Source organism: Corylus avellana, chromosome ca9 (genome assembly GCF_901000735.1).
Source record: "Corylus avellana chromosome ca9, CavTom2PMs-1.0".
In the NCBI taxonomy this organism is placed as follows: Eukaryota; Viridiplantae; Streptophyta; class Magnoliopsida; order Fagales; family Betulaceae; genus Corylus; species Corylus avellana.
Window position 1 is genome coordinate 9900241 of NC_081549.1, and position 26466 is coordinate 9926706.

General features: G+C 36.5%; 2 protein-coding genes across 2 annotated transcripts; both read right to left on the bottom strand.

Moving 5' to 3' along the window:
* On the bottom strand, window positions 1-12893 carry LOC132161819 (4-alpha-glucanotransferase DPE2). The gene is made up of 23 exons (XM_059572015.1): window positions 12459-12893; window positions 11805-12199; window positions 9958-10072; window positions 9798-9856; window positions 9543-9673; window positions 9300-9423; window positions 9012-9208; window positions 8369-8447; window positions 8215-8253; window positions 6485-6604; window positions 6216-6317; window positions 5987-6070; window positions 5647-5889; window positions 5402-5527; window positions 5180-5254; window positions 4954-5025; window positions 4679-4798; window positions 4347-4444; window positions 3950-4109; window positions 3722-3820; window positions 1521-1718; window positions 1305-1398; window positions 1-627 (listed from the first exon to the last, which is right to left on the bottom strand). Exons 2-23 carry the CDS (start codon window positions 12156-12158, stop codon window positions 401-403), a joined length of 2916 nt encoding a protein of 971 aa, XP_059427998.1. The 5' UTR covers window positions 12159-12199; window positions 12459-12893; the 3' UTR covers window positions 1-400.
* A 6307-nt stretch (window positions 12894-19200) lies between these two features.
* LOC132161820 (uncharacterized) lies at window positions 19201-25929 on the bottom strand. The gene is made up of 5 exons (XM_059572016.1): window positions 25416-25929; window positions 22284-22396; window positions 21833-22204; window positions 19787-20564; window positions 19201-19330 (listed from the first exon to the last, which is right to left on the bottom strand). Exons 1-5 carry the CDS (start codon window positions 25684-25686, stop codon window positions 19260-19262), a joined length of 1605 nt encoding a protein of 534 aa, XP_059427999.1. The 5' UTR covers window positions 25687-25929; the 3' UTR covers window positions 19201-19259.
* Between the last annotated feature and the right edge of the window lie 537 nt (window positions 25930-26466).

The window sequence follows — 26466 nt, forward strand, 5'->3', positions numbered from 1 at the left end:
TAGAAATAAAATTTCCAACATTTCTCTTATTTATTTTGCCTAGAAAAGATACAATCATAAGGGAACTGGATATTATCCAGTTCAGATCTTAATTCAATCATAAGGACGTGGGTTCATCAAGTACATTAATGACAAATTTATTTCTACATTACCCAAAAAAAAAATCTCCCAACCTCATAATATTTAGCTGTTACACTGTTTGTTGCTACTTTGTTAGCAACTACATTTTTATTAGCCACTGCTGAAGAAACATATTATATACTTATGCCCATCAAATTTTTATTTATTTATTTTGATAATTTCTGTTTCTGAGAAGTATGGAAATATGGAAAGAGGGTCAACTTCAACAGCTGCCTTGCCTAGGGTGAACATAATGTGTTCTTCTGAGAGTAGAGAGAGACTAGTGGACAGCCAGAGTCTTCTCCTCTTGTGAAACAGCAGTAAACCGTGTTGGGAGAGGGAGCTTTTCCTTCCCATTGGCAACCTGCTGCTGCTTCTCACTGCTTGTGCTTGCTGACTCTTCATTTTCTCCCACAGGATATGATCTTCCACTCCCTCGTACAACATCTTTAATGGCGGCCTTCAATTTATTGTCCTTCAGCAGAGACTCCAAACTCACATGTGCACCTGAGAACAATACAATCCCAGATCACAATATGCAATTCCAATATCTTAGTTGGAAATTGATGAGTACCAAATAATGCATATTTGGGCCCCTTAATTTGCATTTGCTAAGCCTTTAGTTTTATTATTTTCTAATGTTTGTGTTAGTTTTGGTGTCTTAATGTTTTACAGGTTGTTGGGAGAAAACTGCGGTCTTAATGTGAAAATTGCAAAGTAGGCAGAAGTGAGATTCTAGAAGTTGAGATCGAGAGCACAACACCACGCTCGAGCACATCTGCACTCGAGCCCAGCAATGCACGCTCGAGCGCACTCCCGCATACACCCAAGCAAGCAGCGCTCTTGCGGTGTGCCACAGAAGACCTGAAGCATGCCTGAATGCAATCGAGCGCACTCGTCCGACCTGGCAGCGCTGAAATCCTAAGTAACAATATAAATATCATTCTTTTTATTGCAAACGGACGAAGGGGGCGCGTTCAGTGTATTTTTTTATGTTTTTCTGACTTTTTGAGCTCTGAACTCCATTTCCTGTTGTAAGTTTTTAATTTTCATGATTCAATTCATTCTATGATATTTTGTAGTCATGAGAGGCTAAAATCTTCAACTAAGGTTGAATAAAAATAAATATATGACGAAAAAAAGAAGCTAAACTGGCAGCTTTAGTCTGATATTTTAATACGTACGGTATCTCCAGTAATGCTTCGGATTTGTGGGGTCATTGATTGTCTCTTCCGTGGCAGGGCGTGTTGTGTACTCTTCTTTCAGTGCTAGCAGATCCTGATCATCAAATCGAAACACATAATTTGCTCTTTTATCAATCAGCACAATGTCTAACACCAACACAAACCACAGGCACCAGGGCACTGAAGAGGTCATTATTAACATGACCATTATGATACCTGTAGAGGGAAAATTGCCCACATAGATGGGGCTTCAACGTGTTGCCTTATAATGAAATGTGCAATTTCTGGAACACATTGACTAGGTGGCAACATGTCAGATCCCACCACATGCTTAAAATATCGACGTCTTCTTTCATCATCTTCTTCCCACCAAGCACGCAGGGTTGAGCAGTCATGGCAAGAAGGTGCACACACCTGTAACACATTTACGCACTTACCCATTACTCAACACATTATAATCACAAACAAGGTGAAGATCCTAAAACTTCAGTTGGAGAGATTTTAACCATGTGGGACCAGATTGCAATATCCAAAATCCCATAATTTTGTGCTTTGTAGGAAAAGGAAAAAGGAATAAAATTTTGGTAAACTTTCGTACATGGTTTGCATTATAAATTCTGGAATCCTCAAGCCCAAAACAAAATATTTACATATAGTAAAAATATAAAAATATAAAAACTATAAAGCAATAGCTGACATGAAATCAGATTCAAGCAGCAATTATGGTAAAACTTGTGCTTTTCAAACTACACAGAAATTCAAACTCCATCCACAGATGCTGTTACAAGAGCATGATGTCACTTCAATGATTAAAAAGGATACACATTATGAAGATGAACCCAATGAGGCAATGGTAGAAAGGTCAAGCTTTCAAACCAAATGACAAATAATAAGAGCTACAAATTACATAATTAATTTACGACGAGTGAAGGAAATGTTTAAACATTCAGTGCAAATAAAATTATTCTATTGGTGTTTACGGGTATCAGTCAAAACAAGTCCACCGTGTTTTTGCAACATTATTTCATAATACAGATAGGATCCATTTTAGTAGTGGCGGAAAGCGGAAGGGGAAAGGATCCTGCCTCCCCAAATGCAATTGGAGCAAACTTTATTCATTTGCTAGTTTCCTTTAAATGCCCCTCCATGCATAACAAAAAGAGAAATGGCCCCATGCCTCTACTAGTGGCGAGATGTCAAAACTCTCTTTCCAAATTATTATATGTTACATTAACATTTTGCATTCTTTTTTAATTCTATTGAAATTCCAACTTATTCTATTATCATGCTATACTTATAACTATTGTAAGGTTCTAAGGCAAGGGGTTGGGAAGTAAAAGGGCAACAAGTTGAATAAAAAATACATACAAAGATGCGAAGTAAACAAAGTTTAGAATCTTAAGAAATTCTATGGCATGTCTTCAAATATTTAATGCTATTATATTGATTTCTTTTTATTTTATTTTAAAAATAGATATTATCTTTTTAATTAGTTTTATCATTGAAGCCTTTTTGAGCTCAAGATTATTGAACTTCTTATTAGCATTTGTTACATATTTTTCTTATGTTACATATGAAGCCATATGCTAAACAGACATTTTATGACTATATGCATAAAAGAACAAATGAAATTGCATTCTTTCTATCATATAAAGCAATTAAATGTATGTTGATTTATCTATTTTAACTAAATGTTCAGTGCTTCATTGTAAACCTTCCAGACTTTATAATCACTGCAAATCTTGGCCACTCAGAAATCAAATTCTGGCTCAACAACTGCATTTGAAGACTTTGCAAGGAAAAATATTTTATTTTGTTTTAATTTGTGAGATGGTTTTAAATACCACACCAGAATGCTATACGGGAAAAATAAACTCCTAGTATTCCATTCGGATAGCAAACCCAATTGCACCCGTAAAGAATAGTCTCAAGATAGACTAATATTGTTAAAGTATTAGTTAAATGATTAAATTTATCATTTTCTTTCAAACTTTTGGGATAATTAGTAATTTAACATAATATTAGAGCCGATGTCCCAAGTTCGAAGCTTAATTCTACAATTTATTCCACATTTTCAATTAAACATTCCACGTGTTCTCTAATCCTACAAGTGAGGGAGAGTGTAAACTATTAATTAAATAATTAAATTTACTATTTCCTATCAACTTAAGCTTTTAAAAAAATTGATGATTTACCAAGTATGACAAGATCTTACTGTCATGTAGTTATATGGAAACGGTCAATTTTAGAACTTCGCAAACTATAAGTCGGGTTTGTTAAACTTGTGGTAATTGTTTTATATACCATTTACAGAACGCTACATAACAAAATAACTTTTAGTATTCCACTCTTGTGATACCATATTGCACCACAATAAAATGGATACATGATAGACGAGCAGTATCACAAGATCTCACCGTCATGTAGCTGTATTGAGATGGTATACCAAACTCCAAATCAGGTTCACTTGGCATACGTTGAATGCGCAAACCTATTAATCCCAAATCTTGCATGACCTGCACAAAAATTAAACTGTTAGAAGACACTTATGTTTGGGTCAATAATAAGCTAAAAATCAGAAATATAAAAGAAAGATAACCCCTCGCAGGAAAAGGGGAGAATTGGGAATGGTTCAATGAACATACAGGGTGAACACAAGAAGGAATAAGACCCAGATCTTCCCCACAGGCTAGCATATCTGATGAGTTCAGGAGGGCAGGCAGGGTCTTCAAAGCATTTTGCCGCCAAAGAGTCTCTTGTCGATGGAAATAGTAATCATAGTATAATCTTTTCAGAACATTTTTGCTGTATCACGGGATGGCAAGTAAGCTGCTATATTGGTAGTATCTTGAGAGAGTTGAAAAAGGAAAGCAGGAAGATAATTCTTTTTGGTACCAAGAACAGGTAACCAAAATGATTAAATATCAAAATCTATCCGCAGTTGAGTGTTTCTAATTCATACTAGCAATAATGCATCTGTATCAGGACCATATATATGTAAGAAATAAGCTAGTTTTACCAAAATAAAAAGATTTCACGCACCTGTGATCATCCAAATCCTTAAAACTAGAAGTATCTTCAATATTGAAACGAGGATAGAACTTCCTTGGATCCTCTGAATCTCTGATAAGAACTATATTCTGCAGGAACAATTGAACAGATCAAATCTAGGACCAGGACAAGTAATGGCAACTCAAAACAACCCATAGAACACTTGAGAAAAGTTCCCAGTATATATAATCCAATAAAAAATTATCAAAAAAAACAGGTTGTGAGTTGAGAATAACAAAATTGAGGATGAGTCTGGTAAAGTTTTGAGAAGTGTTTCGGGTTATAGGTTTTTGAAAAAGGTAAAAATTGAGAATTGTTCTCACCTGCAGAAGATCAAAAAGATCACGCCGAGTATTATTCTCACTCTCCAATAACAAGGACCTTTCTGCACATGACTTCAGCTTGGAAGCAATTTTTTTCTCTGTGTTGCAGTCCTCCCTAAACTAAATATAGGGTCCCATAAAATGGTATAGTGAGGCCCCTCAGCTTAATAGTTGACAGAAAAATAATAAAATAACAAATACCTCCAAAAATTAATTACGAGTTATCAAGAAAACATATTACCAAATCCCTTTATCTACTAAACTATTATTATCACCTCGTAGCACTGTTTCTGATATTCATTGAGGAAATTTGAGGCAATAAAAGTCCAATGATCTCCAAATTTATCCTGAATCAAAAAAGAAAATTGAGAAAAGAGATAAATCCGTATAGAAGTGCAGAGCAAAATTTTAAAACAAAGAAATTGAAGTCATAGGTCAATTACAATTATTTAACAAAACTTCAGAGAAAACAGATTTCAGCCAACAAGGAAATTCAGTAACCTGTAACAGTTCCTGCCGAATATATGGGCAACTCAAGCGATCAAAGTCCCATATTCCCTCTCTTTCAAGTTCTTCCTGCAGAAGAAGCATTAATTTTGCATAAATTCACCATAATAACATGAAAAACAATTGCTTCTTTTAATGACAACATTTGTCTACCACCTATTTCATTTATTATTTCTCCAAGTAAACTGGCTTTTTTATTAGGAAAACTAACTTTACCTGACTCAAAGGGATAGATGGTCGAAATTTTCCAACTAGACCTGTCATAGCATGCTCCGGAAGCTCCCAGATTCTAAAGAAACCCAATATGTGATCAATCCTGTAAGCTGTAAAGTATTTTGCCATCTGTCAAGGAAACAAAGAAAAATAACCTTTTGCTTATGCATCAAAATCAGGGAAAGAGACATTGTACTCAAACCAAGGCACATTGAGGGTAGGATCATCTTATTTTTAAAGAATAAAACCTGGGTTAAACGAGCTCGCCACCAAGCATAGTTGTCTTTTGACATTTCCTCCCAGTTATAAGTAGGGAATCCCCAGTTCTGCCCATTTTTATCAAAATAATCCGGAGGTGCTCCAGTAGATGTGTTCATCCGAAACAAACTTGGATAGACCCAGGTGTCCACACTATTCCTGTCAACACCAATAGGGAGGTCTCCCTTCAAGATCACTCCTTTCTTTCTTGCATATCCCGCAGCTTCTGACAACTGTCAAAGGTGATGGTACCAAAGAATAAGAAGCCTTTTTGTTCAACAGCATGACTTGATGTAGAAAATATGAGACAGATATTAAGTTTCCACTTACTTGTAAATGTAAATGGAATTGGATATAATAATGGAAGCGAATTATGTCAAAGTGCACGCTGTCTTTTGAGACAAGTTTCTCAAGCTGTAGGAAAAGGGATATTGTTGTTACGCACTAAAGGGAAAGGACCATGGCAATCTCATTAAGTGGCTGTGTATATGGAAGGACTTAAAACTGCAGTGAAATAATCCAACTCTCAACTTGACCAAAAAGAAGTCACAAGGCGTACCTTGTTTTTTGAATACTGAGAAAAGCGACCCCATTGGCTACGATCTGATGTTTCAAAAAAGTCACGTAGAAAACAGAAAGCCGCATAGGGTTTTAACCAATCCTTACCAATCAAAACACAGATTTCAGTATAGCAGTTAAGTTTTAAAAGAACACAACTGACAATCAATTAAGTCAAAATTTAGAAGCAAAAGGCAATCAGTAGAATGACAGAATGTTAATCATTTGCTATAATATTCATAATAATAAGAAAGTAGAACACAGAAAGACCTCATTCTCAGAAAAAAATTTCTGAAAGGATTTGGAGTTTAGTATCAAATCTTTCTCCTGGGTAAAAATTTTCTTGGCAATTGAAAGTTTAGTAGCCATAGTAGCCTCATAATCAACATCCTGCACCGATACAAACCCAAATATATTAGTATAAACAGGTGATATATAGATGGAAGAATGAACTTATGTCATTACTATATCACAAGAACGACAATCACCGCAGATCAAGATGAGTGAAATTTTGATTTAAAGATATAAACTCAAGTATAACATACGAGTTGCAGTTTCTTAATATCCAGACCAATCTGATTTCTGTTTCTTTATCAATAAACAGTCCTTGTGTTCGTATATTGTTTTCCTAATCATTCAAATTGCTGAGATCAAGATTGTGGGCAAAAAAATAGACTAGAATCATGACTCATATTGTTTTCTTACATATACAACAGATTTAATGTACTTCAAAAATCATTATCTTTAACTTGTCAGCTTATTCCTAATGAACATTTTGAATTGAATTCATCGCCAAAGCAAGATTCAGAATTAGAGGTAGTGGATTCCCTTTTTGATTTATTGCACTCAAGTTGGGAGTAGGAGAGAGAGCGGGACAGAATATTCTGGAGGTTAAAAAAGAATATCCAGTTTGATCTTCACTCTTATTATAAACCTTGAGGGCTCTACAGGTGCTTTTTCCCATGGAAGACCATTTGGCACTCCAAATGGTCTTCCATCAGAAATAGAAAGCTGCTTGCTAAAGATTCTTACAGTAAATAACTATATTTTAAAGAATGAAAAATATTGTGGATTGGTGTCATATGTACAAAGGAGCAACAAAACAGTAGATCATCTACTGAACAACGGTTCAATCTTGAAGGACATATGGCACCAAATGCTTTTGCAGTTTGAAGTTCAGTGAATAACAGCTATGATTGTGGTTGATCTTTCATTGTAGGAGAGGCAATTTTCAATGTTACAGGAGCAGAACAGTTTGGAATCTGGAACCAATTTCTCGTCTCCTTTCCAGAGTCCACTAGCAAAGGCTGTATCTTAAAAGGAAAGGAACCTAAAGGCACCTAGCTGAGTGAGACAAGTTATGTCAGGGAAATTGGGAGGTGATTTTAACTTATCAATTGAAAAAAGAAAAAGGTGGTAATTTCAGTTTCAAGACCTATAATAAAGATACCATTCAGGGATTTTTGTACTTTTAGGTAGACCAACACTACAATTAGTATAGTATCATGCAAAATAAAGAACGGAGGTGGAAGGTTGGGTTTCAAGGGGAACTACATAAATTTACGAATGAGTTATTAGAGATGTGACCAATGGAAAAGTACGAACTAAAGATTTTTACAGAGCGATAACATCCTCTTGTTTTCATACTTTGTATCTTTAGACTGCAGCGTTTGTGTCCCCATTGTCGATTAGTTATGATGATTTTCTTATTTACTTTTCTCTTTCTAGTTAGGTGATTCCTTTTGTATACTCCCTATATACTTTGGGACGCCTTATGCTTTTAATAATGCTTATCAAAAAAAAAAAAAAAAAAAAAAGACCGGTTCGCATTATGATGTAATCTTCTTTCCCACAGCTGTAAGCGAGTATCGAGTAATACAGGCATCCTCATCATCCAAGTTCTAGTTTATAAAGTTACATAACATTTGACATGTTAAATGAGTAAACTATAAAATGTCTGTCATCATGACATCAAAGGAATAAGATGTTGAAGTGATTACCTTTCCATCCAATCGTTGTTTAGCCTCCTCAATCTCTTGCTGTTAAGAAATGAAAAAAACGAGGCAAGCAAAACTTTTTAGATACCTGCATAAATTATGGGAAAACACAATAACATTCTGTTTAAATGAAAAATTAAAAGGTCATGCACTTCACCTTGATATCATCTGGAATACTTTCTGAAAGTGCCTGAACTTTCAGGTACAGTGGATGCAGTGCAAATACAGAAAGTGAGCTGCACCACCAAGAGAGGTGAGAGAAAAATGATTGTCAGATCACGATTGCACATCTATAATAAATACTCGAGTATATTTGAAGTCACTGAAAAAACAAGTGAAAGATATCTTTCTCATACAATAACACATAATACAAAAGAAGCAGAGGATTTGTGAAGCCAAACTAAGTGGTAGGTTAAATTATAACAAAATCTCAAGTGTATTGAACTCACTGAAAAAACTATAAATGAAACATTTTAAAAGGTATCATTAGTGTCTGATAGCGAAGCACAGGAGAAGGGGAATCATTAAACCGGACAAAATTGTAGGTTATGCCCATTTATCAAAACCAAACTAAATTACAGATCTAAAGCAGAAATAATAGATAGTCAAGTGTGGCAATTCACAACTTAATGCACATTTTGGACATGTCAATTTCCTCGATCAGTAACCCCCAACACCACCACCTTAAACAAAAAAAAGAAAAAAAAAAAGAACCCCGATACACACATACAAAGACAGAAGAAATGAAAGAGACAAGACAAATAAGCTTGTTCACGTAATCCATAATTGAAGGCATATACCTGTAAGGATATGAATCCCACCACATCCCATGCACAGATGTATCATTGATTGGTAAAAGCTGAACTAAATGGAATCCAGAATCCACAGCCCAGTCAACGAGTAGCTTCAGGTCAAGAAACTCTCCAACTCCGAGATCAGATTCTGACCTAACAGAAAACATGGGAATTGCAACACCAGCACCCCGCCAAGGCAAGTCCTAGTGGAATAGATCAATAATAAGAACCCACAGTAATAGTTTTTGAGCAACACAACATTCACTTGTATGGAACCTATGTTTGATAACATACTCGATACATGCCATCTGAAAGGAAAATGTATCTTGGTTGATTCTCTGAGGAGCCAACATTTAGTTCCCGATTGTTACCAGTTTCTAAAGAAAAGTTTCCTGCCTTGTCATACTTACTAAACTTGTATGTGGAACAACCGTCAAGGAAAATAGAGAGAATGTGCATACTTTTGGTAACAATTAGCAGATATACACAGTAAACAATAATATACAGTATGTCATCAAATAATTGAACCAAAAAGGATATTTTATTGGTAAATCACCCTTTCGCAGCACACAGTCACCTTGCCAAATTGAATTACCAGCATAGCTAAGTTTAAGTCCATCCTGAACCTTCCATTTCCCCAACTTTAAATGGCTACCAATCACATAAACCTGCATGAGTCCAACATCAGTTATCTAACAAAAACAAGGTGGAAAAGATAACCAACAGAACTTAGAAGTATCAAGTTTTATTCATATAAACAGTAAAATCTCATCCGGAGAAAAGAGCTCATACTGATTTGCCTTGTTCTATATTTGGGCAGCAAATTTTGAACTGGATGAGAACTGTATCTACTGATAACCAGAATTAACAAACAATAAATGGAGTTAGCAAAATGACAGTTCACAAAGAATATTACATAAGGAGTCGCAATGAACAAACTGCATTCAATTACCTTCCTCCAGCTTATTCTGAATGGTGCCTAGAGGTCTCTCTATGTTCAAATTCCAACTTTTGTTAAAGATGACATTTTGGAATGCGCTTCTGAAAGGGAGATCATCAGAACCAGTCTGGATTTGATAATGACAACTTTTCAGTAAATTTGTTAATGTCAAGAAACAAAAAGTTTCCACCATGAGTAAATTATAGCAAGCCATGAAAATTAACCATTACTAAGCAAATACAAACACAGTTCACTAATTTTCATCTTAAAAAGACAGCCATAGTTAAATCTCTACCCAAGGCCTGGTGACTGCTATTTGGGTGAAAAAACTGATCTAGCTGAATCTAAACCAATCAAGGCTAAAATAGCTTGAAGATCCTCTTACGCAAAATTGGGGAGAAAAATCGCAACCAACTTAGGGATAGGTGAGTTGCAGCATCAAGCAAAGTTAGAAGATAGTAATATTATGTATAACAGTATACAGTTAATATTAACATATAATAATTTTGCGTTCAAATGTGTAAAGGCTATAGTTTCTTCACCACAGACTTTGAACAGCCACTTTTATATGGCATATAAATTTCTCATAGATTAAAAAATTAATAATAAGGAAACTTAAAAGTTATGGATTATGAATGCTTCTTGCTCATTGCCACCATGGTACCTACCATGGCAGGTACTTGATCTTCTACCTTCATGTTAAATTTCTTTCAAAATTCGTTTAAGTTTCTTCCATCAAAATTTATTTTCTTTTATTTTTTCCCCCGAGCATCAAAACTCATCTTATGAACATACTGAAAGGTGCAATTTATTCATGAACATGGTGATAAACGCATTGAATCTTGGATTCAATCTTGCCAATAGAACTGCCATAATTTCAAACTTTGCCCAAACATTAAAGTTGAGCTTATGTGGCCTCCAATTAGAGATGGCATTGACTGAGAGCCAGTCAAGGTCAAGTGCCACCCTCTGTCCCTATCTGTCATATAAATATGTATGGGGGGGGTGCTTCAAAAAAAGCTATTTAAGTGTCAGCAAATTGACATCTATGGCATAAAATCCAGCATTCTTCATCCATCATTTTCTGTTTCCCTAATTAAAAAACAACTTAAGCTTGCTCTAGTATCACAATCAGAAAAACCAGGACAAACTGACTTTAGACAGAGGATATGATCACAACATATAATTAAGGATAAATTTGTCCTTGCTCTAGTATCACAATCAGAAAAACCAGGACAAACTGATTTTAGACAGAGGATATGATTACAACATATAATTAAGGATAAATTTGTCAAATTTATCTATACTCCATTTGATTGCTGAAAAACAACGAGGACCCAAAATAAATTAAAAGGAAAAATCTAAACTAGGGATGGAGTGGCTATCATGAGAGACGCTTTCCTCTCTTGCCCTTTTAAGCAACCAAACAGTATAATTAAATGAGCAGAGATAAGTAAACCATAACGTTCAGAATAAAGTGAGCATCTACTTAGTTTTCAAACTGTGAAAAGATTTTAGATTTGCTTTAAAAGAAATAATAATTATAAAAAAAATTAAAATAAAAATAAAAATTCCATCTTTCCCAAAAGACCAACCAAAGCACAAAGCGTTAGGAAGAGCTGATTATAACATTAAGTTTTCACTTTTCTATAAATTGAACTTCTAAAAGGTGTCAGCTGACATATTATTCTGAGATTCCAGTAGCAGGGATCTCCACAAGAAATAAATTCATAGAACCCAAACATATCAGCAATGACTTCGATTCCATTGAGTAGCTACATAGTACTCCCAGGAGGAACAAAAAGAAACCTTAAAAATTCATAAAGCATCAGAAAGAAAAAAGAGAACCAAAGCAGCACCTGCCAAAGGTCATGGAACTCCACGACCTCTCCATCCCGAATCCCTTCAGGCAGTAACAGTTTACGCCGCTTCCCCATCTCCCATCTCAGAACATTCTTATCGTCATCCACCACATAATAACTGTACTCGCACCCGAACCCGCTCGGGACCGCAACACTTCCGCTCCATATGAGTTCATCACCTTGATGAACAGGCTTCAGTAAGAGGCCCTTCTTCACATTCCATGAACCAAGCACTGGCTCAGAGCCACAAACAAGCAGGCTCTGACCCCAGTGCGTAAAGTACGGCAATCGGAAACTCACATTCACTGATTTCATTGACTTGGTCCCAGAAAACGATGCCAGATTCAACATTTCTTCGAAAATTGGATCAGACCCAGTTGAAAATTTTCAATCTGGGAAAATCCAAGTGAAACTTGTTAGTATTATTATGAACACCCAGATTCGAAATCAGAAATTACTAAAACATTGACCAGAATCCCAATAAAATTAACTCAACAAGAGTAAAATTAACAAAACCCAGGAACGTAAAGATAAAAAATATGGAGAATTGACGCAAACTTCAACTGATTTTAGAGAAACTGAAGAGAACCCAGATGAAAATTCGCAATGTTTTCTTAAACACTAATCAAAGCCATTTGAGATATGAACTACCTTCTAATCACCTTTACTTGAATCCAAAGCTATATGTTTTCACGTAAACTCGGAGGAGCGTTGTGTTTATGAATGAGACGAAGTGGAGAAGAGACGAGGGAATCTAAGAAAGGAGTTTAGTTTGTTTCGAAGAAACAAAAGAGCAGGGAAATATTATCACTTCCCAGTTCCCCGTGTCCAGATTTTTTGTGAGAAAAAGTTGCTAGATATTAAGCCTAAAAGATTGTGAGAGGGAGATGTGATCGCGGTGGAAGTAACCAAAACGATATTTTTCAGGAGGGAGAGGTTTTTGTGGTGGAATTAACGAATATGATATTTGTCAGCAGGGCAGTGGAGTCTGGAGGGAGTGGAGTGTCTTTTTGTTTGGGGTAGGAGATTGAAAATGCAGCTTTCACGGGAGAGTGACACTGTTACAGTTGGCTCAGGCCTCATGGCTCAGACTCGGGAATTGGCGTGCCGTCGAGTCGTGTCCACATCTCTTTTATTAAGCTGCAAACAAAGGTATCTGTAACGTAGGAATAGGAGAGGGTTGCAGAATGCAGACAAAGGTGTTTTTACTCAACAAGATTCTCTCCTATTTGTGTACGTTATTTTATATTATTTAAAAATTTTTATATTAATTTTATATATATTATTAGATACTAAGTTTAAATTTTGACTTGAAATTATTTATTTCATTTAAAATCGAAAGAATTATGTTCCTTGTACATAGGATTGAGGGCCATGTAAGGCTACAATTCCAACCAAACCTTCATAGCCTACGTTACTAATAAAATAATAATAAATAAATAAATAAAAGAAGCTAATGAGATGGTGAACCATCAAACTCTCAAAGTGATGATTGGTCACTACAAATGTGTGTGATCAGATGGGCCAATAACCCTCAAGGGGTAGCTTACCAGCAGGGGGCAGTGGTTGGCCATCAGAAGGGATGGTCGCACTACCTTATGAGTTATGAGGGCTCGAAGCGCTCATTGAGCTGTCAAAGGTAATGCACCACTGCTCGAAGGCTCAAGCTATCCTTAAACTATCAAGGTAGCGCACCAGCCTTGAGAAGGTAATGCACCACTGCCCGAAGGCTCAAGCTATCCTTAAGCTATCAAGGTAGCGCACCAGCCTTGAGGGCTTGGGCTACCCATCAACCCATGCACTATGATGGAGTGGTCATGTAACGACTCTAATGGGAAAATCAATTAACTGGTAATTGATTCTACAGTTTGTCTCCTAGCCTTATTCCTCACAAGACAAGACTCGGAGATCTTAACCTCTCTTAATGAGAGAATTCAGCGGAAGACTTTAAATAACTATAGGAATAGAAAGCAATAACTACATTCCACACACTCAATCACCAAAATAAAAGATAATTCTCATAGCATAAATAGATCACCAAATGTACTGGTCAAAGACCAATCATCAAAGTACTGGATACAACTCAAAAGACAATCATTGTCTGGGAATAAAGCAACTAAACAGGTTGATTTTTAATCTTAAGCAATGCCAATGAGATAAGAATCTCAATCATGTCTACCTACGTGGTTCCTCTGTCATCCCACATAGTCTTCAACCACACTGGGTCTATGTCCTCAAAAATAACTCTAATCAAATCTTGAGCTATCACTCAAGTCCGCGCAATTATTCATAATGGAAGGGGAAACATAAAAACAATTGGGGTAAGTCTAAGGACTTAGTGAAAATTAATGGACATAATACCCATGCCATTATTTGTGATGAACTCTATTTGGTAAAAAAATGCAACAGTTTAATCATAACAGTTATCCATAAATACAATATAGATATAGTACATACTTATAATCATGAGTAACAGTGATAGTTCAACAGTATGGTCTACCCAATATATTACTCATTCTCAGCAGGGTTAGCACTGTCCCGAGGGACCTGTAATACAATGTCGATGCCTCGACCATTATATGCTACAGTCCATAACACTAGCAGCCCGACCGAGGCCGACCTCGGGTGGCCCACACTACTAATAATGTCCGTCTTGTAGTGACCGCCTGTTAAGGCTGTACCGGTCACGAAATAACCATTGGATCTAAGGCACATATAGCACACACACATTTGACCATAAAGTTAACATGTATGGTAAGCCCATAACCGTTATCCTGCACTGGTGTACCATGTCAGACGATACAATTAATCTTGTCCGTATTTTACACGCATGTTTTTACAAGTCTCAATGTCATTATCTTGTTAAGTAGTACATTTTCACAAAAATGTAGAGTTCATATGCAACAAAGAGTATATCGTGAGAGTTGTAAATATGCATGTTTTGGTACACAAAATAATCATGCAATACGAGAAAATAAATGGTGAGCATTATGTGAGTTAAAACTCACATGGATCCAATAAAGTCTCTGAGTATTCCTCTAAATGCCTCAGGTCCTCCAAATCTGTGGAAAACATTCTATTAGACCTAAGTCCAACTAAAACAAACCTAGAACATGATAATAGAGGCTATCGAATGATTAGTCAAAATGGCGTTCCCTTGAACACTTATGGCCATACGTCCGGGCTCGAGGCCGTATGTCCTCTCAGAGAGTTTCAGGTAAAACCTCATTTGTCCAAGCGTCCTCCTATCCTCCCAAACTGGTTCTAAATCTATCTAAACGGGTTTCTAAGACCTCATATCTCAAAATATGGCCTCCATGCATAAGAAAATATGTTGATCATAATGAAATGCTAAGCCAACTTAAACAAAGGTCAAAAGGCACACCCTAGCTAAAACCTCAATCAACAACTAAGCTAGTCTAGAAAGCATTAAAAGTGCATAACGACTTAAGAAATAAGCAGGGCCTATAAGATTACCTCCTAGAAGCTAAAACCTCCAAGGAATCACTTCTTCTTCTCCACAAACCAACTCACTCACAAAGACACTCACACAAGGGGTTTCAAAGAGCCTGAGGGCATAAAATGGATAGGAGAGGGCGAGGGGTAGGGGTATTTATAGGTGAGAAAAAGTTGAGGGCGCTGCTAGTAATTCTGAAAAGTAGCGTAAGTCCGATACTATAGGAGTGTGCATCCAATACCGTTTACTCAGCGGTCCAATGGTTGCATCGTACATGCATGTATTATCCAAGGGTTATCCAAAAAGTAGCATACGTACTGTGGTCGCCCTGCGTACGTCGATGTACTATTTGCATGCGTAAGTATGGTGGTCCCCCCCACGTACGTTCGTACTAAAAACAAGAGCGTACGTACAGTACTATTGGGGTGTACATACGGTCAAAAAGTCTGAAATTCTTAAAATGCCTCTTTCAACTGTCTCTAGTGACCCAAAACTCAAATTAACCATCTAACTAAGCTACCCAAATTTAGTTAATTATTTAGGTCACTACAAGTCGCCCACCCCCGAGGGCTTGAGGGTGGCCCCTAGCGCTCATGCGGGTGGTGTGACCACCACCTTGAAAAGCATGAGGGGCGGTCGACCAACTCCAATCACACTCTTTGGGTAGCCAACCATCCCTCAAAGGGTGAACGAGTAGTTGACCACTCCCTTGAGGCTAGTCAACCTACCCTAACCTCACCCTTGGGTGGCCAACCACCCCCTTGAAGGTGAGGGGGTGGTTGGCCATGTCTTTAGGAGGTGGCCAACCACATTAAGGGGTAGTTCGACCACCCATTAGCTTCTTTTGATTTTTGATTTTTTTTTATTGTTTTTGTGACAAGCTTAATTTATACCATTCATTTTGAATGAACGATCTGAATCATTAGCTTGCAGGGGACCTCAATCCCTTTATGTATTCATGATGGAAAATTATTAATATGAGCATTTGTACCAAACAAATTTTTACAATTATCCATTCCTAATGTAAGTTAATTATCCAAAATGATCCTTGTCGTTCGTTAAATCACCACACTAGCATCTCTCTACATGACACATGGCATAACCATGGATCAGTCAATCTTTGTTGCCACATCAGACTATACATGCAAGTGTGTGTCAATTAAAAAGATCACATCATTGACAAAAGACATGTCCCCATCAAATAAAATAAATAAAAAAATAAAAAATAAAAAAAAATAAAAGGTGGTAGCCACCACACAGCCGCCACTTCTCATACGTGAAAGGTTGTTGCCTCTTACGTGTGATGAACAACCGCAACACATCTATGAAGGGTAGCTGCTCTTCATAGATGAGGGGTGGCTAGTTGTCCTTCATAAATGAAGGGTGGTGCCTCAACTACAAGGGGCGTACAACCCCTCAAGGAGGTGACTACCACCCATAATTTGCAAAGGGTGGCAACCCCTCATCTATCAGAGAGGGAAGGCATCCATTGTCTGGGAGGGGTAGAGGCAACTGCTCATAAAATAAAATAAAGGGATGATCGGTAGTCTTCTTTGCAGATAAGTATGTGTAAGGTTGTAGCGGGTAGAACAAAAAGATAGCTCAAAGCTTTTTCACATCCTCTCTTGGAATTAACAATGGTGAAAGATATCATTTCAAGGAAGGAAAGGTTTACCAACTTTCTTCACAAAAAAAAAAAAAAAAAAAACTCTCTTAAACTTTCAATAATTTTTCCTAAAAGCTTACAATGAACAATAACAGAGGTAAATAAAAATATTGAAGCAGTATCAATCTTCGCGTGTTAACGAGAACGAACTCACGTCAAGATGTGAAGAGTAAAACTTAGCATTCACGTCATGATAGTCATCCAACGAGACATCAAATGGAGCAGACAGAAACTTCCCGTTACATATTCGTCTTAACATGCTCTCCAACGGGGAAGGCAATAACTTCACACTACATTCCCGTGTTAACATGCCATCCAACGGAGAAGGCAGTAGCTTCATGTCATGTTCCCGTCTTGATGTGCCATTGAACGAGGAAGGTAGTAACTTTCCACCACGTCCTCATCTTGACGTGCCATCCAACGGAACCCACATAGAGCATAAGAAACACCATCATTACTTGTCTATCTTAATGGAACATCTAACGGGACTTCCAGAGAGCACTAAAAACATTCCCGTCACGTGCCTATCTTAACGGAACATCCAACAGAACTTCCTTTTTTCACTTAACACTTGCAATCCAACATTAGGCAATTCACGGGAATACATACCAAAACACTTACAAGGAATTGTGTATTGAATTAGGCCAAACCAAAACCTAACACACTACTCTCTTAGAAGTACAACAATACACAAATCATACACGTAAATCTAGGTTTACAAGCCTTCACTCAACAACTCAAGTCCTTGCAAAGAACTCTAATCAACACCCTTGAGGCTAACCTTTTAACCTATAAAACAATAATGTTTACAGGTGGAAACAAAACACATAAGTCGTCTACTTAGTAAGTAAATTATTAGTGAAACTTAACCCATACAGTGAGTCCAATTTAGTTGGAAATAGCATATAAAGATGAACATTTTTTTCGGAAGTATTATACGGTTTGAAAAAAAAAAAAAAAAAAAAAAAAGATAATTGTTAATACAGTAACCAAGCCAATATGGAAAATAATACATTTAGAAAGCAGTTCAAGGCATAATCTTGGGAAACATGCTAAAGTCTTAAGACATAAAATCATGTTGATGAAGTGTATAGTATAATAACAATAATTATTCTATAGTCCACAATCATCATCCACATGACTTATCAATACCGTACTGTACCCATAGGCCATAACCCTCTTACAATATGGTTTGCGCGTCCTATGGGGCTTCAAGTACAACGTTAATGCTTCAGTGAGGTGCAATAACCAACCACCACTAGTTGTTCGACCAGGACCAACCCCAAGTGATCCACACAATTAGCGATGCCATAATGTATGACCACCATGTATTCATGGTTGCGTCAGTCACTTTAGACTTTCAATTCAAGGTAAAGAACATTAAAAATACATATGAATCATACGGTAAAGTACGAATATTAGTGTGCACATTCCCCATACCTCTTAACTTCTATTTCTCATGACAATACACCGCACAACATTACAATCCCAGTTATGAGAACATCAGTTATTTCATGAGTATCACAGTAAATATCAATACATTTCAAATCAACATTCATAAAATATCAAGGCATACAACATATTTTTACAAAAAAGCATGCATGTTAAAAAATGCTTCATTCATGGAAGACAATATTCAAGCATGATGATAATTGACTTTGGCGTTCTCATGGACGATTAATTACCTTGAGTGCTTAATCCCCACACATAATTGATAATACTAAAATGAATTTTTTAAGAGTTTCCTTGTGGTAATAAATTGACTCTATTACGAGTGTCATTTTCCAAGGCTCGCATAGACAAAACGGTGCAAAAAGAACACATGATAAGCACTTCCTTCGCATAAGTTTATTTCTAAAAAAATCATTGCAGTCAACTACTTTAGGCATAATGAACAATTCACTGTTTTCCCTCGATCAATACTTGAATCTTCCAGAATCTTAGCCAAATGAGGCCTTCCTGCTTTAGAGAAATGGCATACTACATTGACATGAAATGGGTGAGAGAAACAAAAGGTAATGTGATAGATTTGTTGGTTCTTTTTTTTTTCCCCTTACATTTCTGCAGATTGGAATACACAAAACAGAGGTAATGCATTTACCAAGGCCTGCCACCTATGTGACTTTGACCTGAAAATGCATCTACCGACTGGATATTTGTAATCAAATATTTACACGCACAAAAAACATATATCCACTCCAATGTGAAGCACCCCCTTTGTGTTGCTCACACTTGCAGAACTCCTCCAGTTTGTCCAGTTGAAAGATTTGTTTTGTCCTTTGAGTACCAGAGACGTGGTTTAAACTAGAATATAGATGTTCCTCCTCTGTTACAAATGTAATACAAGGGCTAGGAACAGAGAAAATGCCCATTGAACAGTAGGAAGAGAGCCTGCAGAAGCTGCAAAATCAGTGTATTAGTCTGCAAAGAGTATGACGAAGATACATAAACAGATTAAAAAAAGTTTAAAAGTGTGGCCGTCGTTCAAAGTGGTGATGCCAATGGTGACATGCACAAAGATTTGTGACAAAACTATGAGAAGATAAAGCTAAATTGGTCATATGAGATGTGTACTATTTTTCTTCTTCTTTTTGTTGAGACGTGTAATTGTTTTCATAATTAATCGAAATATCATTAAAAACATAAGGTGTCCCAAAAACAAAAAAAAAAAAAAACAGATTAAAGCTCCTATAAGTTGAACTATTTCAAACAACATTAAAAAAACCAGAAAATAATTGTATGCAGCAAAACAAGATACGGAAACAAAATTGCATGCAAAAAATTGTATCAGATATGTCAAAATTGTTAGCTATATTTGGAGCAGTACACTATGGTCATTATATTTAGAGCACTCACATATAGATGGTGATGGTGCAACTGATGGCATAGTGTCAGAATGTTCTGAATCTGATTCACTCTTCGATGGGGGCTGAACATGAGCAAAAACTACACTTCGCAAAGGACTAGAAGCAGGTACCGTATGAGATATGGGTGCCGGTGGGACTACTGGCGCTTGTGGCGAGGCAGCAGGATAATGAGGAGAAATATAAGGTGATGCTGCAGGGGCCAAGTGAGAATGCTTTCTGGCATGCCCTGTAAAACTCCTTTTATATCCATGTCCACAACCAGGAGGCTTTGCTTCATGACTTTTCTCAGGAGCAGGCACACTTCTCTTCGGGGCAGGTGAAGCATCCTGAGGAGCAGGTACGGGTGAAGCATCCTGAGGAGCAGGTGCACCCTTTTGAGTTGCAGGCACACCCCTCTCATGTGCAGGAGTGGGAGGAATTGCCGGAGCTAGATGATTATCATGGTGATGGTGGTGATGATGGTGATGGTGGTGGTGGTGGTGGTGGTGAGGATGGGGCAGAGGTGCAGGAGAAGGTGAGGTGCCACTGCCATCACCACCATGGAGGGAGTGTTGCAAGATAGAAGAAAGACGAACTTGCTTAACCTTACCAAATACAGTGTGATCCAGGCCAAGGTTTTTTGAATTAGAGCCTGTAATGGTTTGAGCAAGTTGCTTTAATCTTTGCTTTGTGGGAGCATTCCCAACTGCCAGGAGAACAGACGACTGAACAATAGTGGGAGGAGCTACCGTGGAACCTTTTGGGTTTGATAAGCTAACATACAAGTTCTGCATCCAGATGACAAAAAATCACTCAGAATCTTACGATAAACGACTTGAGGGTATCTTCAAGTATCAAATAATAGAGCTTCCATGATCTATAAAACTACTGAAATTAGAAGTTTCTTCCTTTGTAGCAGAAAGAGTTCCAATTATAGTTTATGATAGGTCAAAATATAATTGTGGTCTCTGGACTATGTGCCAGATTCCAATTTTTACTTAAATTATTGAATTTTTCAATTTAGTCCTTGAAGCTTGCCCTTATCATACTTTACCACCACTCTACGCTGAGTATTGATGCAACAGACATCTTTTTTTTTATTGCGCGTCTTTATAATGCTGATATAGCATGTAAGATCAGCTTGTCTCACAAAATCAAAATATATGGAGACACATTAATTTAATTTATAAAATAATAATAAAACAAATACAAAACAACATGCATGTCATGTGTTTTATTATATGTTCTTATTTTTTACACCAACAAGTAACCTAATGTGTCATGTCAATATCATAAGGGCATGTGTAAAAGGGAAAAAAAGGTTTGCCACAATAGCAATTGTCATTTGCATAATAACAGTAAGATAGGATAAAATTAACATTGAGGCATTTTAAAACTTCAACAACTAAATTAATAGAATCAATAGGTCAGTAATAAAATTGAAAAATGACTTGGTTATATTTTCATTAACACTTTCCCACACAAATTTAAAGGCCAAATCCTTCACACTTGGTTGAAATGCATAAACAACCCGTACAAGATTTTCATGTGTAAAATATATGGAAATAGTGGGCAGGATACAATGAACTCAAATCAAGAAGGGAAAAACGCAAAATCAGACCTTGTTGTTTACCTTATTTACAATTAGATCCATGCGAGATATGCAAAAAAAAAAAAACAATTTACTCGCTATAGTCAAATTATGTCCACTGACTTAACAAATTCTATTAATGTGACATTAACTTAAATAAAACACATGTCACAATTTTATTGACTCTAACGTGTCATATTATCAGAATCTGATAAGTCGGTGAACGATATTTGATTGTAGGGAGTAAATTGTCTTTTTGGCATACTTTGAAGACCTCTGAATTCATTGATACCACAAGAAACTAATTGCAAATCAGGTAAACCACATGGTTTGATTATGCATTTTTCCCAATCAAGAAATTGGTGGACATTGATACATTGGAACATGCAACCACTATATCACAATTTTCCTCAGGCAAAGATATGCATAATGGAAGCATTCAACAAAAAAGGAAGATTGCCAAACCTCATTGGGTGTCAGATTTAATCCCGACTTCAGCTGGCTCGTCAATTCATCAAAATTTAATTGTATTTGATAGATAGAGAAGTTTAAGGTGAAGTTGAAAAAGATTTTCACTTTCTGCAAAAGAAATGCATGCTGAGGAGGGCTTATAGTAATTCCTTCTGGGAATTTTAGCACCCCGAAAAGGAATGGTTCCCCAAACAAGGATGTAGTCAGGCGAAGAGAAGGCTGTTGTAGAACCATAGAAACAAAATTTCCCTTGATCAAGCTTTGCACAGTTTGGGATATTTTTGAATAGTTCGCATCAGGATCAACTCCAAACACAACCGTTGTTGCATTTGATCCAGCTATGGGTTCTAGAGATAAGATAACCACCTGGTTCAAAAAAAAAAAAAAAATCAAAATACCGAAATATGAAGTATGTAATAAAGAAAATATATGAGAGAGCTAATACTTTGATGGAAGGAAAATCTATCTCATTAAAAATGTCTTCCTCAAGCAGCAAGATATTGTCTTCCAGGAAAGAAAATGGCTTCTTAAGATTGAAACGTGCTACTATATCATGATCTGGACAAAAAAAAAAAAAATTGTCAGTCAAGTAATATAAAACATCTAACCAACTTCACTGCAGAGAATTCAAATCATGCTCACATCATCTAGAATATAAATACTTTCTGCTAAGAAATTTCACGATCCAAACCTGTGAGATGATTTATGAGGATTACCAGTAAAAGAAAACACACAAACACACAATATGCACTGTTTTTGTAATGAAAGTACAAAACTTAACAGAACACTTGAAATGAAGCACACAATCACATGATCAAGGTAGAGTTGCAGGTACACTTTTGCATTTTCCATTGCCCCAGACATCTCTTTGAAAGTGATGTGTCACAGATCTTTTAATGTAAATCTACACAAGCAATGGATGGTACATAACATGAGGGCCTCAGATGGTACATGGAATGTCTGCCAAACACACCTCAATAACAATATCTTAGCACCAGATTCAGATTGATCTCAGGTGCAGAAGTTAACACCCATGCTGCTACCAAAAAGCATAACTATCAATGATCACCATAATGCACCAGTGCCACTAAACACAGCATCTTTAGCTGCTACACCATCCAATATCCACTCCTTTTTCTTTCTTTTTCTCCCGAAGGAAGAATCAATATTTTCATCTCAATAATAACAAATTGAAGCAGTATGGTGCCAAACTAATGATTATAACTAGAGGAAACTTCACTTAATCACCTTGAACTTTCAACACTTTTGCAATCATCCCCCTAAACTTTAAAAACTCTCAATTTAGTGTATCTCACTTTAAAAAACTTGCAATGTCACCCTTATCGTTAGGATTTCGGGTTAAATCAAACAGAGTGTAAGGAAATGTCCCTTATACCCATGTATTTAAAAATTATTTAATTATTTAATTTAATTTTTAAAATTTTTAAACAAAGGTATTTGGGTGTCTTCGTTAAGATTTAACATAAAATTCTAACGGAAGTGTAATATTGCAAAATTTTTTAAGTTGGATACACTAAATTGAGAGTTTTTTTAAGTTTAAGAGGATGATTGCAAAAGCGCTGAAAGTTCAAAGGGTTTAAGTAATTTTTTCCCTTATAACTATGAATGCAAGACTCCACAATCCCAATTGAAAATACAAGAAATCTAGGAGTATTGGCAGAAGTGAAAACATAACATAATTGATCCCAAAATACATATACTAACATATTTCCTGGTTTCAACATTCAGAAACATTAAAAATAGAGTACAGTTTTCAGCTGATTTATCCATAAACATAAAAAAGCAACATGTTGTTAACTAATCCTTCATAGCTTACAAATTAAAAGTACTTTTTAGCACAAACACAAATGGCTTTGCTTCTAGATATGCCACTGAACTCAGCTTAAGAGAAGACTTGACTCAATTATTTGTGTCCATATATAGAGGTGCTTCAGTTTTAGCAATGCAAGAGGAACAAAAAATTGTTCTCTACAAATTTAGCAAAGCGGCACACTGTTATGAGAGAATATCCAGAGAAAAGTAATAACTTTACAAGCAATGGCTTTCTAAAGCTCAATCCCTTGCTTGTTCTAATGAACAAAGGCAGTACAATATCAGTAAAGAGTGCCTACACTATCTAACCTCAGATATTCTAAGAAAAGATGGAAGACAAAATCAACTCAACAAGAAACTGATTAGCATCATCCAAGTGGCCAAGGACCCCATTATTTTTGCCTAAAAAAAAATACACAATAAGAGCACATGATAAGGTGAAAATCTATTTGATCAGCAGATTATTCTGTATGAAGTGGATTCCAAATTATAGTTCCAACAGATCAATTTACATTTACAGCATGTGAGAAATGGCCAAAACAATTGATAGCAACCTCACTAGGCAGCAAAATATAAACAATTAAACAAATAAACCAGAAGCTTGTCGTACAGCCAGCAAACAATGAACACATATGGTATATATGTACCCCCACAAACTTTCAAGTATAGTGTGCTGAACTCAAACTCTCTGCCAGACCTTATTGAAACGGCAGCTTCATGAATTTCAATGTATACAAAGCACCCAATAAGGCTACAATAAAGGTTGCCATTAACAGTAACTTCCCAGGGAAATCAAACTAAAGTACATTAGAGAAAATAAACAAATAAACGCCCATTTTGACACCTCAGATTGCAGGAATGATAAGACCAACTTGTGATTGGTTCAAGCTAGATAGCCACCAGTTGATGCCAGATCACAAAATTGTCCAAATACTCTCAAACGTGAAAACCCTCAAACCAAATTGGAAATTCAATCAATGTAGTTGTACCCAAATAAGTTCAAAACGTGTGTGTGTGACAACAAATATCAAACAAAACCATCCAGCTCAAAATATAAACGCAAAAATCTCACCCATTAATACTCTGACTCAAAACATCTATATTTAGCATCTATAGCCAATTCCAGAAACCTAGGTCCATATCCTTATAAATCTGAATACTAAAAATAGAAACGCACAATGTAACTACCTTAAATTCAAACAAGATACAGGATATCCTTATTTTTCTCTCCTCTGATTACAATTGGCCTGAAGTGTAGGAAAAGAACCGAGACTAAAATCCTAAATTATCGAAACCCCATCTCTTCGGAACCAATCATAGCAAACACCTAAGACTAGTTAATAAGTTTCTGAAAACTTTCCAAATTAAGCAACACAAACAAAACATTCCATTTACTTCCTTATCTTCGCTACATTTTCCCAGTATAGCAACAACAAACACCCACCGACAACCACCACCAAGAAATACATTCCAAAACTCCCAAATCTTTATACCAAATTTAACAGAGAACCAAATTAAAATATCTTACGAATAATCTTTTCCTTTCCCTACATCTTCTCATCAACCAAACAAAAAGTCACTACCGACCCACCATCCGAACCCCAACAAATAAAAATAAAATAAAACCACCCCATTAAACAAATCTAGATCTACAACCGCCATACAATGTTGCAACCCACAAAGCCCAAAATCAAAAAAAGAAACTCAATACCCAAAAAAACAATGAATAAGAACAGAAACCCACCTTTGAACTTTAAATCAAGATCCAGATTCCCCTGATCTGCGAACCGAAGAAACGGGGGCAGCCAAAACATAGCGGAGAGGAAGACAGCGGCGGAGAGCAGCAGGACCAGTAGGCATCTGAGCCCAATGAGCCTCCGAACCCCACCACAGCACCACCCAAAGCCACAGTTCCCACACCCACCACCGCCACACCACCGTCCCTGCGCATTCTGGTCCGAAGACTCGGCCCCCACCCTGGCCGGCACCGCCTGGCCTTCCTGGCCCTTTCCCATGGGCACCACTGCAATGCAGCTTTCTCAAGTGGGTCTCGCTCCATACCCCAATCTCTCAACTGGGTCGGCCTCAAATGCATCCATTCTGGATTCTTTTGTGAGAAACCGAAGATGGCAAGAAAGAGAGAGCTTGCGTTGGTGTTGTTTGTGCTTCTTTTTTTTTTTTTTCAAATTTTCAAATTTAGTAATTTAGGGTTTGAGAGAGAGAGAGAGAGAGTGAAGTAGCTTGTGCTGCAAATGACAAGTCACAGGCATGGTCTTTTCTTTTAGTTATGAGATGGTGGTTGTTTATCTGTTTTTTATTTTTTATTCTTATTTTTTATTTGAAGTTTTCTATTTATTGATTTACTTTTATTATTATTATTATTTTTTTGGTATTCTAGAGTTTCTGCGCACTAGTGGAGAGGTGGGGGGGTATAGTGGGAAAAGGAGATGCTTGTTGATAGTTTAATGGAGAAGTGGGAAGCAGAGTGCATTTATAAAAGTGGGATTGGTTTTGACTTGGGATTAAGTGAGAGATGGAAAATGTGAAGGGCAAGACAAGCATAGTCTTACTTTTGTATGATGCAATCTGCCCCTTTGTTTACGGTTTTTGAACATGTTTGACACTCTATCATGACTTGTCTTTCTATATTTTGTTTGAATAATGTGTCCACATGTAAGAATTGGATAAGGTGATCAATTATCTTCTATATCTCACTACTCACTACTATTGACTATCCAAATGCTTTTTCTTTTGTCAAAATTTGGTTAGAATTTGTAGAAATTACTTCACATTAT